Source organism: Ostrinia furnacalis, unplaced genomic scaffold (genome assembly GCF_004193835.3).
Source record: "Ostrinia furnacalis isolate ACB-3 unplaced genomic scaffold, ASM419383v2 OfSCF1700, whole genome shotgun sequence".
NCBI lineage: Eukaryota > Metazoa > Arthropoda > Insecta > Lepidoptera > Crambidae > Ostrinia > Ostrinia furnacalis.
This window is the reverse complement of record NW_021131939.1, coordinates 456,172-468,682: the sequence shown is the minus strand read 5'-3', so window position 1 is coordinate 468,682 and position 12,511 is coordinate 456,172. Positions and strand designations below refer to the sequence as shown.

The 12,511-nt window shown below is 37.1% G+C and overlaps 1 protein-coding gene and 1 non-coding gene across 3 annotated transcripts in view; both read left to right on the top strand.

The window, feature by feature from the left end:
- LOC114353487 (GTP-binding protein rho1) overlaps window positions 1-11,780 on the top strand; it is a 40,845-nt gene extending 29,065 nt beyond the window's left edge. The window contains exons 3-6 of one of the 2 annotated variants that reach the window (XM_028305516.1): window positions 6,600-6,709; window positions 7,502-7,636; window positions 11,052-11,198; window positions 11,413-11,780. In XM_028305516.1, coding sequence (XP_028161317.1) covers window positions 6,600-6,709; window positions 7,502-7,636; window positions 11,052-11,198; window positions 11,413-11,490 — 470 coding nt within the window. In that variant the 3' untranslated portion in view covers window positions 11,491-11,780. Of the gene's footprint in view, window positions 1-6,599; window positions 6,710-7,501; window positions 7,637-11,051; window positions 11,199-11,409 lie in introns of both variants that reach the window. The other variant, XM_028305515.1, reaches the window with a different exon arrangement.
- On the top strand, window positions 5,135-5,207 carry TRNAF-GAA (transfer RNA phenylalanine (anticodon GAA)). Its single transcript has one exon. It is a non-coding gene; the product is annotated as a tRNA-Phe (tRNA).
- Window positions 11,781-12,511: the final 731 nt, after the last annotated feature.

The window sequence follows — 12,511 nt, the reverse complement described above, 5'->3', positions numbered from 1 at the left end:
GTTGAATAAAACCCGTAATGTGCTTCTACTCGTATATTGACTTACATTCCTGATTACATTACTAAATTACGAAAATACTTAAACTTTTACTTGTGGCATAACATGCAAAACTGGGTAATAAACTATTAAGGTCGTCGCACATTTATCAACCTGCAAAGGGATCGTAACCGTATCAACTCGAGGCGGTCAGTATTCTTTGTATGAAACTCCATACTGCAACGCACACTTATCCGCACCGTAAAGTAACGTAAACGCCTCGCCTCGCGATTGACAGCGCGCGAAAGGCGCTGACAGCTCGCGAAAGACGATATACATAGATGACCCACACTGAACTGTCCCACCAAACTCAATGACAGGGGGGCGCTACCATCGTTCAACTAAATGGTTTCCAACATGGCAAAAATCGGAACCAGCGATCCGATATTTACGGTGGCGCCCCACTGTCAATGTCATGGATAGGACAGTTCAGTATTTTGGAACTATACGGTATTTGATCCCTTTCCAAGTTAATAAGACAAGTCTGCTATGAGCTTTATGTTACTTTCCTTCACGACTTGCTTCATAACACTTGAAGATTACGAGCACATTAGACGAAATACAAGTACTTTTCTGCGGTTAAAAGGCACATCAATTAATTGTCTGCGTTGTCTATAAAGATTGTCTTGTAGAGTTCTCTTGCAGTCGTATTCTGTTTACGGGCACATAAAGACTCTACCATGAAGTAGAGTTTTATTTCAGAATCAGTATGTGAATGTCAAGGTTTATAAGCTGTATAACTTAATTCCTTAGACATTTTCCCTTAAATTATACCACATCCGTAGACTGATGCCCTTTTTACCATCAACCCCTAATTTTTAAGTGACCCCTATGGTAACAAATTGTATGAATTTTGTTTTCATAGGAATCACTTAAAAATTAGAGATTGATGGTGAAAACAGGCATGAGAATGTTAGGTATGTATTTGACAACGTATACCCGTATATTTTTAGCAACTTGTTTTTTTTACTTTTGTATCATGTTTAATTTGTCAGTGCATCGTCCTAGATTCTCTGACTAAATTACAATTGTAACACTTTATTTAAACACTCCCAAAAAGGATAAGACAAGTTTTCTTTCTATTTAAATATCTTATGTAGATTCCGCACGGCCATCGACGAGAAATACACGCAAACGTGCTTTAAAAAACGGTCAAGCACAGTCTATATGCAGTAGCAAAGAGCGAAATAGCCACTGCACTAAAGTGGGGGGATCCCCTAGAAACAGGGGGTTTTAAATGGGACGGTAGAATGCAGTTTTGCAGTTCCTTTTTGCGTCTGTTGCTCTTTGAGTTTTGAATAGCATTCGATGTTTAAACGACGCGCTATAATTTCAGTGTTGCCAATATCTAGATTTAGATCAATCTGTCTTTAAAACCTTTGTGTAACTAAAAACAATAGCTTAATTAATGAAAAGATAATATGAAAATGTCCAAAATCACTTACTTGAAAATGGAAAACATTATTTTTTAACGTTTGAGAACTTTTTCAATGTAGCTTAAAAAGTTTAAAAGAGGGAGCTTAAACAACAGTTTTAAAAAACCTACAATAATGGTGGGTTTCTTTTGACAACAACAATAAATATCGTTTCTTTTAAACCATAATAATATATCAGTAATTACTTGTGAAATATTATGATTTACAGCAAATAATTATACAGTCAATACCTGTCTGCCTATACTTAGTCCGTATTTCATCAGACCCAGTGCAAGCCAACTCAAACAAATAATGCATTATTATCGGCGTAGGCGTGAGAGAACCGTTGGGCAAAGCTGATCCTACAGTGTTGCCTCATTAAGCAAATGTAATTTATTGTTTTCCATTTTAACCGCGAGTGTAGCCGATTATTTTGTAGGCAGCGAAATAATCGAATGGTGCAGAATTGTGTGATCTGTATTTTTTCAATAACCGAATTATTGGATTTACGGATTATTAGTTAACTATTTTTTATTAAACACATTGCTGTTTAGTCCTAATTTAACTTAATTAGTAAACTAACTATGGTAATCGAACAACGGTACAAAAAGAATTGAAGTGAGTTTAAGTATACCTACCTGTCAATTAACGATTTTGCATAGTTTTGAAGTTACAAGTTTGTTTTAAAAGTTTATTAACCGTTAAGACATTAAAATGTATCTGAAACAGTTACTTTCCTCATCTACTGAACACAGACTTCCCCAATGATGAGTCTTGTTTTAGCACTATTAATGTTACAGGAAATGTATGAAATCCGTCATTGTATATACAATTCCTAGGAATTGTATGTAATTCCTAAACAGCAATCGTAAATGTGTGATATATTTAATATTTCAATGAATACGCGCGGACATAAAACTCTATTTCCTAAATTAACTAGAGGTGTGAAGATATTTTAATTTATAAACCGCAGGATTGTTACTTGAAAGTCTCAATGAAAGCCTTAACAAAATATCTGATTCTTGAATTAGTAAGAAGCAAAGATATTAGATGCTGTATGATTGTTACGTTATTGTCTTAATGAGACCCTTAATAGAGACTCTGATTCTTAATTTCAAAACGACGTGTTTTATTTATTTTATTCACACATAGGGTTCATTTGATACATTTAGATATTGGAATTCTATAAAATTCCTAGGAATTAAATAATCTCTAAATCAATATTTTATACATTTCCTAAATAGCTTCGGAATTGTATACATTTCCTAGGAGTTTTATACAATTTCTCCGTAATTTATGGGTTGTGGTTATCTATCTAGTTGAACTACAGCAGTAAACTAATGTTGGTTGTGCGGTCGCGACAAATAACTCATGCCAGCGTTTCAAATATGCGGGTATTTGAGCATTCAGCGTAACGCCACGATGCACGACAGCCATTTGTTATTACCGCAGGAGGTTTTACATATTCTGACAGTGCTTTGTTTTAAAAACATAAACCATTTGGGAAATTCATTTCTATATTGTCTCTGTTCTAGTGGTAAGACCACCTGTCTTAGGTGGATCAGTTCACGGGTTTAATTCCCAGTGGGGGCAAAATTTTCTGCTTTGCTTGGGTAGATCTTGTTCAAAGTCTGCCTGGCTAACTACCATGATCTTACCAAAGTCTTTCGCCACATGCTGGACACAGTAGAATGTAAGATAAGGTTTCAGTCTTTGTGGTTGAGAATTCGCGGTTATGGTTAATAAACAAAAAAGACATCAATGTCATCTACCATTGACCTCAGCAGAGCCTGTTTTACCATTGCTGGATGATCTAATGTCTATCTATCTAAGGTAGTTACTTTTCTCGATCAAAGTGCTAAACGCTCTTTTTCAACTCAAGCAGAGATACAATACAAATACAAAATTGTTATATTCAGTAGGTATCAGGTTAGACTTTTTGACAGGGTTTCGATTGGGGTTTTAAAAGTAGATACTTGTGTTAGAAAGCCCCAAATACAACACTGTAAATGTAATACTTTGTACTGTTTCAAAAAGATACATAAAGGAACGTAATAACCTTTGGCCACTGAACACAGGCCAGAAACGAATATCGGTAGAGTGCACCACATTGCAACGGCTCGTATCAAATATCGGCTCTCCGATCTCCAATCATACGTATCTTTTTCTGTTTCAATTGGGAAAGAAATGAAAACTTGCAGCGATGAATTCTGTGAAAATGGTTATTTCTTTGATGATTCAAAGATCTCAAACGGCACAATCACAATTCTCTCACGGCACGGAAAGATAGTCTAAAAAAATAAAGACGGTCTAAATACTATTTCATCTAATCTTCGTTTCATCCATCCATCTCCATCCATCCAAAGACAATTTAATAATCAAACATTTCAAATTGAGAGCTTCACAAAGAGAAAAATTTGGTACAACGCCATCTCTCCGCGATATTGGGGAACTAATCACTTTCCAGCCGGTCAATTTCCGAACGAAAATTTGGCTGAAATGAGTGGATCCTCTATATTCATGCGTTTGAAACGCTGTACATGATTGGTAATTTGTGTTCAAACGAGCCGTCAGTCACGCCTGACTAATATCCGACTGAGGATATCAATGACTGACATTTGTTACGTTCGGAAATGGGCCAGTGATATTTTGTTTGGGCTTCTAAATAAGTTAATTTTAATTTTTTTCAACAAGTAGGCTAACAAACAAAACTAAAAAAAAAACAAACAGTAAATAACTTGTATTTCGTAAAGTAAATAGATAGCTGATATTATAACCAAATACAAATATAAACTTCAACCAAAGAAATATCCTGTAACTAAACATACTACACTGAAGAAAAACGTTGAAATTAACACCACAGAAAAAGTCACACCTAAACAAGTAACCCTGTGTTACTCATTGGGAAAAACATTCCCTTCCAGTCACACATGCTACTCCTGAATATTCTGATAAAGTTTGTTTGAGGACTTATGAAGTCTTTGATATAATTAATAACTGACAACTTTTAGGTTACAGTTTCGTATTCGTAATCAAAAGTACTACGAGTAATAACACGACTCTATGTAACTTCATCTATCCATCTGGCAAATAAGTAACTACCGCAATGTATCAAAGTTGGCAAACTCGATTGGGCAGCATTGCAGTGCACTACGCTACTTCCAAGTTACAAATAAGTTTATTGGTCCGTCGACAATGTTGGGGAGAAATTGTAGCAACGATACACTACAAAGTAAAACCAAATTAAATGGGAACTTTGTAAAATTGAGTTATTGTGAAACCTTTGCTCGGTAGCTGTAGGTATTTTACCAATATTTATTATTATTGAGGTTAAGATACAAATAATGTATTTATTTATTAAGAAAAAGTTTATCACCCAAACAACAGCCAGTGTCAAGTCAATTTTAATATTTTGATACATTAAGTATTTATCAAATATTATTATTTATTATTATCAGTTAAATGCGTTTAAAAGGCTAATAAACTGGCTCTTAATTGTTATTAATTAAAAAAAACATAAACAAATGTTAAACACGTGCTTAAATTGACATTTTCATATTTAATATCAATTTAAACAAATGGTCAACACTTATTTAACTTCATGTAATAAGCCCCTCCTTGTTTTACCTCCAGTCACGCCATAGGGACAAAACCATACGCCAATTTCGCTGTCTCTCTCATAAGCCGAAATAGCTCAGTTGGGAGAGCGTTAGACTGAAGATCTAAAGGTCCCTGGTTCGATCCCGGGTTTCGGCACGAAATTTTGACTTTATCTCTATGTTTTGCATTTATATGTCTTCAAAACGTTTTTTTTATATCTAATTCTACACTCATATTATTATTATGTTATCCCATAACTTGATTATGAATTAAAAGACAATATTGTTTTGCTGCATTTAAAGCTTTGTTTTTAATCTAAAAAAAGTTATTTTAAAACTAATTTTTAAATTACAGTTTGCGCAATTCAAGGATGTTCTGAAGTATATAAATAATAGTAACAAATATTGGCAAGGCTTCATAAATGTTTGATTTCAGTAACGTATTTATAGACGCCCGACTTGATAGATATAATATATTTATTTGCATCGCCATAATGTAACATAGAGTAGAATAGGCTTAAAGCGAAATAGATCATTATGGACACTAATAGGGCACTGCAATTAGAAGAGAGGAGGATTGACTACTCACGGACATTGCCCGCGGGCGGCGTGACCGGCGAACGAACGAGCAATGTTCGGTTCGCGAGCGAACATAGAAGATGACGATCCTGACGCACTCTCTTCAACGACTTTGTACTAAACGGTCTCAATATCATTGTAAATTTATACCGAATAGACAATTAATTTTATACAGTCCACTCTTTTCATTTAATAACTTCCACTACACTCACTATCGAAGTAACAAGGATCTATTGATTAAAGACAAGCTATTAAAAACCAAGTCATGCAATATCGGTCAATGATGGCGTCTATTTGCAATATTGCGCAATTTTGTGTTATTTGTATGAAAATAAAATAAAATAATATTATATTTTCACCTTGGAGATCGCTTAAATCCAGCAGAGAACTACAATTACCTAAAATCTTTTGCATTTCAGTCTAAGCTCTCACACAAAAGCTCGTTCATAAAGCTTTTTCTTTTTTATATTTTTCCATCGAGCAGTTTTCCAGCACATTTAACTCTGACATGAATGGATGTTTATTTTCCTAACAGATTCTAGACGGATGATAATATTTTTTAAGTGAAATTGTAGCTTAGGAGACGGGCAGTGACTTTTTTTGTTAGAGAAAATCTTATGAACCACTTTTACTTAAAATGTCTTACGAAGTTTCCACTCTTACCTAAAGGCAGTGACGATTATTTTGAGCCTTTTTGCCTTTTATCAAGGTAGAGTCGACAGCACATCAAACTGTACGTTTTTATTTCAAAATAACACTTTTTTTAAAGATGTCAGTACATGTTTCTTTATACTACAAATACACGATGCTACTTCGTTCATACAAATCAAAGATTATAATTGTTCCTGTTTAAGGGTTAAGAAACCTGATTTTAACTCAGTAGTTTTTAAGTTTCAAGTAGATATTTAAGGATACAAAGGAGGTAAGAAGATAAGGCAATGAAAAATAACCTCTATTGTTATTGTTACAGGGACGACAGCGTATGACACAGTGCGACCGCTGGCGTACCAAGACGCCAGGATCTTCATGCTGTGCTTCAACGTGGCTGAGCCAGAATCCCTCCACAATGCTGCTGCTAAGGTAGACAAAAATTCAAACTTTTACACCAACTCAGGGCTTTATCGTGGCTTTACTATAGTCCCACGATTCTGAAACGTCAAGTGGCAAAAATCAGAAACCACATTTCTCAGTTTTTGTTTGGTTAAAAATATTCCAAAATTTATTTATTTGGAACTTTTACAGTCCAACCAAAGCTTCTAACTCTACCAATCCTAACACACCCTAGCCAAATTATGTGGCTTTGCCGTTTTGTTACATACAAGAACTATTGTATAAATACCTAACTGAAAATTAATTAACGCCCATGTAACGCTATTTTAACTAAAGTGTAGAGTTTGTAAAAGTGCTTTTTAAAAGCCTACTTGCATAAATAAATGAGTTTTATGAGAGTTTTATGTGTAGTTAGGGCTTGTAGAGTTAGAAGCTTGGCTTTACATAAGATCTGATTACTCTTTCACAGTGCGAGACCTCGCATATTACTTCTATACTAATATTATAAATGCGAAAGTAACTCTGTCTGTCTGTCTTGCTTTCACGCCTAAACCACTGAAGCGATTTTGATGAAATTTGGCATAGAAATAGTTTGAGTCCCGGGAAAGGACATAGAATAGTTTTTATACCGGTTTTTGAAACAGGGACGCGCGCGATAAAGTTTTTGTGACAGACAAAATTCCACGCGGGTGAAGCCGCGGTCGGAAATCTAGTAAATATATAAATATGTTGGATTTGCTATCACTGACGCTATCTTCTATTTCCAGATAATATTTTATTTCCAGTGGCAAAAAGTAGTAATTCTATTATTGTTATTTCCAGTGGTACAGAGAAGTGCGCACGCACGGTGGCTCAGCACCTGTGCTGCTATGCGGCTGTAAGGCCGACCTGCGCCACGACAAGGAGACCGTCGCCATGCTGTCCAAGCTCAGGTCGCACCCCGTCACTAGCGAAGAGGTCAGTACTGCATAGCATTAAGACTTGACGCAGAATGTGCACTTCACAAAACGAGCATAGACTCAAAATGTACGTCTCGCAGTAGTACATTTTGGCCGTCATACAAGGAGACCGTCGCCATGCTGTCCAAGCTCAGGTCGCACCCCGTCACTAGCGAAGAGGTCAGTACTTCATAGCAATAAGACTTTACGCAGAATGTGCACTTCGCAAAATGAGCAAAGACTCAAAATGTACGTTTCGCAAGCATAGACTCGAAATGTCCGTTTCGCAGTAGTACATTTTGGCCGTCATACAAGGAGACCGTCGCCATGCTGTACAAGCTCAGGTCGCAACCCATCACTAGCGAAGAGGTCAGTACTGCAGCAATAAGACCACCTTTGTGCACTTCGCGAAACGAGCACAGACTCAAAATGAACGTTTCGCAGTAGTACATTTACATCCGTATTCACAAACGATGCTTGCTTAAATGAAGCTTGCAGAACGAATCGAACGCACAGCGTTTAATAAAGAGCTCAGTGATTGTTTCGTGTGTGACCCTGTGCGTCCACGCGCACTGTGAGACCTTAAAATGTTTTGAATATGGGCGTTAAAGTCGAGTGCTACAGAGAAGTGCGCACGCACGGTGGCTCAGCACCAGTGCTGCTATGTGGCTGTAAAGCCGACCTGCGCCACGACAAGGAGACCGTCGCCATGCTGTCCAAGCTCAGGTCGCACCCCGTCACTAGCGAAGAGGTCAGTACTGCAGCGATAAGCCTTTGGTTTGACGCAGAATGTGCACTTCGCGAAACGAGCATAGACTCAAAATGTACGTTTCGCAGTACATTTTGAGTCGAGTGCTACAGAGAAGTACGCACGCACGGCGGGTCAGCGCCAGTGCTGCTGTGTGGCTGTAAGGCCGACCTGCGCCACGACAAGGAGACCGTCGCCATGCTGTCCAAGCTCAGGTCGCATCCCGTCACTAGCGAAGAGGTCAGTACTTCATGGGCATTCCACCAGCTCGCACTAAGCGTTTCGATAACTCTTTTATAGACAGCTAGGGACTGGACTTCACTGCCTGCTACTGTCTTTCCGGGCCTTTTCAATGCGAGAGTGAATTACCACTTACAGGGCAGATATCCTAGACTGCATCACACTAACCTCCAGGTGCGATTGCGGTCAAATACCTACCTTGTTAGGCCCAGAACACACGGTGAAACGCGACCATTTCAAACCGGTTTCAAACTGGTCGCGTCATGTGTGGTCTCTCAACGGAATCTATGGCAGAAACTTAGATGCAACTCAAAAGTAACTAGAAGTTGCAGTTTCGTTGCAATTGCGTTTCACCGTGTGTTCTGGGCCTTAGGCATATTATGCTTCACGAAAAGAACATAGACTCAAAATGTATGTTATGCAGTAGTTACATTTCTCACAACGGGTACTTCTCATAATAAGCATTTTGAAAAGTACATTTTGAGAGAAAACTTATTTTGTCCGCACATTCTTCAAACCCTCCTAAGCTGTGTCCTCTATTTTGTGTATTTCTTTGTTTTTTTGCTTTGTGTGATGTGCAATAAATACTAAACCTTAGGAAAAAATGAGCACCACGGACAGTAATCACTTACTTTCACGTGTTGCTACTTGGACATTATATTTTTCACAAATCGCTTAAAAGCGCCATTTTAAACTTCCATGTCGTAAGGACCCTATCTTGGACATTAGGCTATATTTGATTATGAGCCTCAGAAACTATGAGTCGACTTCTGAGAAGTAGCCTTATCCAAGGCCGGGTTTGTGAAAAACTGTCAACATTACCACTACTACGATAGTTAGTCCCTTTCAAACTATGCCTACGAAAATGTTTACTGTGTCTCTATCATAACCACAGGCCCACTGAACGACGTGCCAACTATTCATTTCATTCATTGATTCCCCAAAGCATAGCGCCAATTAGCTGAACACGCAGTACAGTCGACCGCATATGAATCCTCACTTTATAAAAAAAAAATCATAAAACTCATTTATTTCTGTAAATAAGTTTAAAAAAAGCACTTTTACACGTCCCAGTGTTAACCCTACCACTGCTTCAGGACAACAAATGGGCCAGTGCTGGGAAGAAGCAGCGCAAGAAACTGTCACAAAATGTACAAAGTTATAAATATTTATGCGAGCTAGGCAGTAACGCATCCCAAACATTTTTATCTTTTAAATAATAGACCTTATTCCTTCCGTGTCAAACAAATTGGATCAACTATACAGTGAGTAGAGCGAATTAGCATACACTATATTCATGAAGCGTTTCACTCATACGGCTATATGACTATCTAATTAGGCTTGGAAGACTAATTAGATACCCCAATTGTACCATTAATTAGAATTAGATAGTGTACTCTACTGAAAAATAATTATGTTCGTGCAAGTAATCCAATTAAATACAGAATGTTCTATGAATTATCGATTTTATTTGGCATCGTATTATTCGTAGTACATTATTTATAATCAAAACGAGTCGCTCGATTCAATATGTGTCGGCTGCTATGGAAAATACATTGTATGCGTTGTTGCAAAAAAACTGTGAAGACTACACTAAAAGTGTATTATTAAGCTATGGTTCGTACTTTTAACAAATGTTCACTGTAACATAATCACTTGACTTTTAAAATGTCGGTCGTAAACTCGTGTATGATATTATATTTTGTTGCGAAATCCATAAACATCTTTAGGTAGAAGCCATACTTGTTATTTGACTAAAGAATTTTCGAATCTCCTTCCAATCTAAAACGACTTAACGACCATAAAAATGTTATAATAATTCTACTCCTTTTTATCATCAGCTCGTTAAATTCTTATGAAATCCTTTTCGAATATATTTTTATCACGTCTTTTTATCATAAGAAATCCGTCTAAAGTACTCAAAGAGCCATTATCAAGTGGAAAGAATTCGCTCTGAATTTTTTGTGTTATTTTCTAGTCACAAATACTTTGTCGACTGTACTCCGTGCTATTAAGGAGTCGGAGGAAGATCTCAAATTAATTGGGCAGCTTGAACGTCTCAATTGACGCCGGCCTTTTCAATTTAAGATAGCGATTACAGCTGAATATGTATTGCACAACGCAGGAATTTGATACTCGAATTCATACGCAGTTACACTGACAAAAAAATGCTCAGCAACAATGAGCATAAAGTGTTAATATTGTAATCTATATGATTTTTTTTATTGCCAAAGATCTACCAACAAGACATCTTTACACAATTAACAGAGACAAATAGAAATTATTGCCTATACATCTAACGCTGGCCAAGTGTGGTACTGGACTTTTATGATATCCCCGTGGACTGGTCTTGGTCCTATTGTAGCCGGACCAAACGGCTTTCCATCCTATGTAATATCCATGGATATTGATGATTCTTTTACTAAAGACGATCCCTTATTTCCAGGCGCTATCAGTAGCAAGACAGCTTGGGGCGACGACGTACGTGGAGACTTCAGCGCGGGCTTCCAGCAAGGGCGTGAAGGATGCCTTTGAAGTGGCCGCTTTGGCCGCGCTGGGCAAACTGAACAAACAGCAGATGAAGCAGCAGCAGGTGATTAATACTCTTAAAATTCATGCCAAACGGCTTTCATAACTATAACTACAAGTTTAATAATTAAAAGAAGCTATTATCTCATTAGTAAGATCAGAGACAGCAGTTATGGAATTTAAAATCAGCAAAAATATCATGTACAATGATGCACGAGTTATAACTGTCATTAGAATCCTTTCTTTCCAATCTCTAAAACTTTTCCTTTTCCCAGAAGCAGGTGGGACGCAGCAAAAGCAAACGGGACCTAAAAGCCGAGCTAAAGGGGCGAGCGAAGAGTTGCTGCGTCATGTGATCCGTAGCCGGCCACCCCTCGCGGTGGCCGAACGACTGCTAGGCGGCCACCGCCCTTCAAAACTTCTCAATCTACCGCCAGCACTATGGCTTCATCACATAGAAGACACACCGGGCCCAATGTTGCGCCTTGCGTGACACCTGCACCCAACGCCGAAACAAAAGTGTATTTTGACGGTTGAAGTGACCTATTCATCTTCTGAAACTGAATGGGAATCGAAAAAGTTGTCGAAATGTTTGTGAGACTATTGAAAATTTTAAAATTAAGTGTGATTATATTTATCAAATGCCTCGATAAGAATTATAAGGACTGTAATATTTATATACGACGGAATGAGATTGGTTTAGCGATCGTGAGGCTGGATCTTTTGTAATCTTCCTTTAAAGATATCATTGAAACAAAGGTGCAATGTATAATGACCCCCAGGGTTTCAGCGTAAGCCTGTGATAAAGTAAAAAAATAGAAAATTGAAAGAAAAAGTGAATAGCGGAGTTTAGGCAGTTTGAAATTAGAGGCAAATGAGCGCTGAAATCGAATGATATTTAAATGTTAGTTATTTACAAACTATTAATATAATTGTCCTAAAATAAAAGAATGATACATAGCTAGTAGACGAAATAAGTGTTTTCATATACATACAATGATGACCTAATTGTAATTACTCGATGTTTTTCTATAACCGTAGCATTTTCAGAATATAATGTAATAAGAAATTTAAATGTGCTCCGTTGTTATTTTTATGTAGGACCAATATTATGTACATGTATTGTTTAAATTCGAAAGCTTACGTAGTTAGATTAATTAAGTGGTCAATATGATTGATTTGAAAGCTACAAGCTAAATTTGTTTTGTGATATACATATGTACGTAATAATGTAAATTTAATGAAAAACAATGCACAATTATGGACAATACTAAGTTACGGAGGTCCATTTGCTAGTTAGTTCACGTCCATGTTTGCTACGTTTAGGACTTAGCGTTTTGTACATTGTACCATGTTGATGTTAAATGTTGCTTGCAT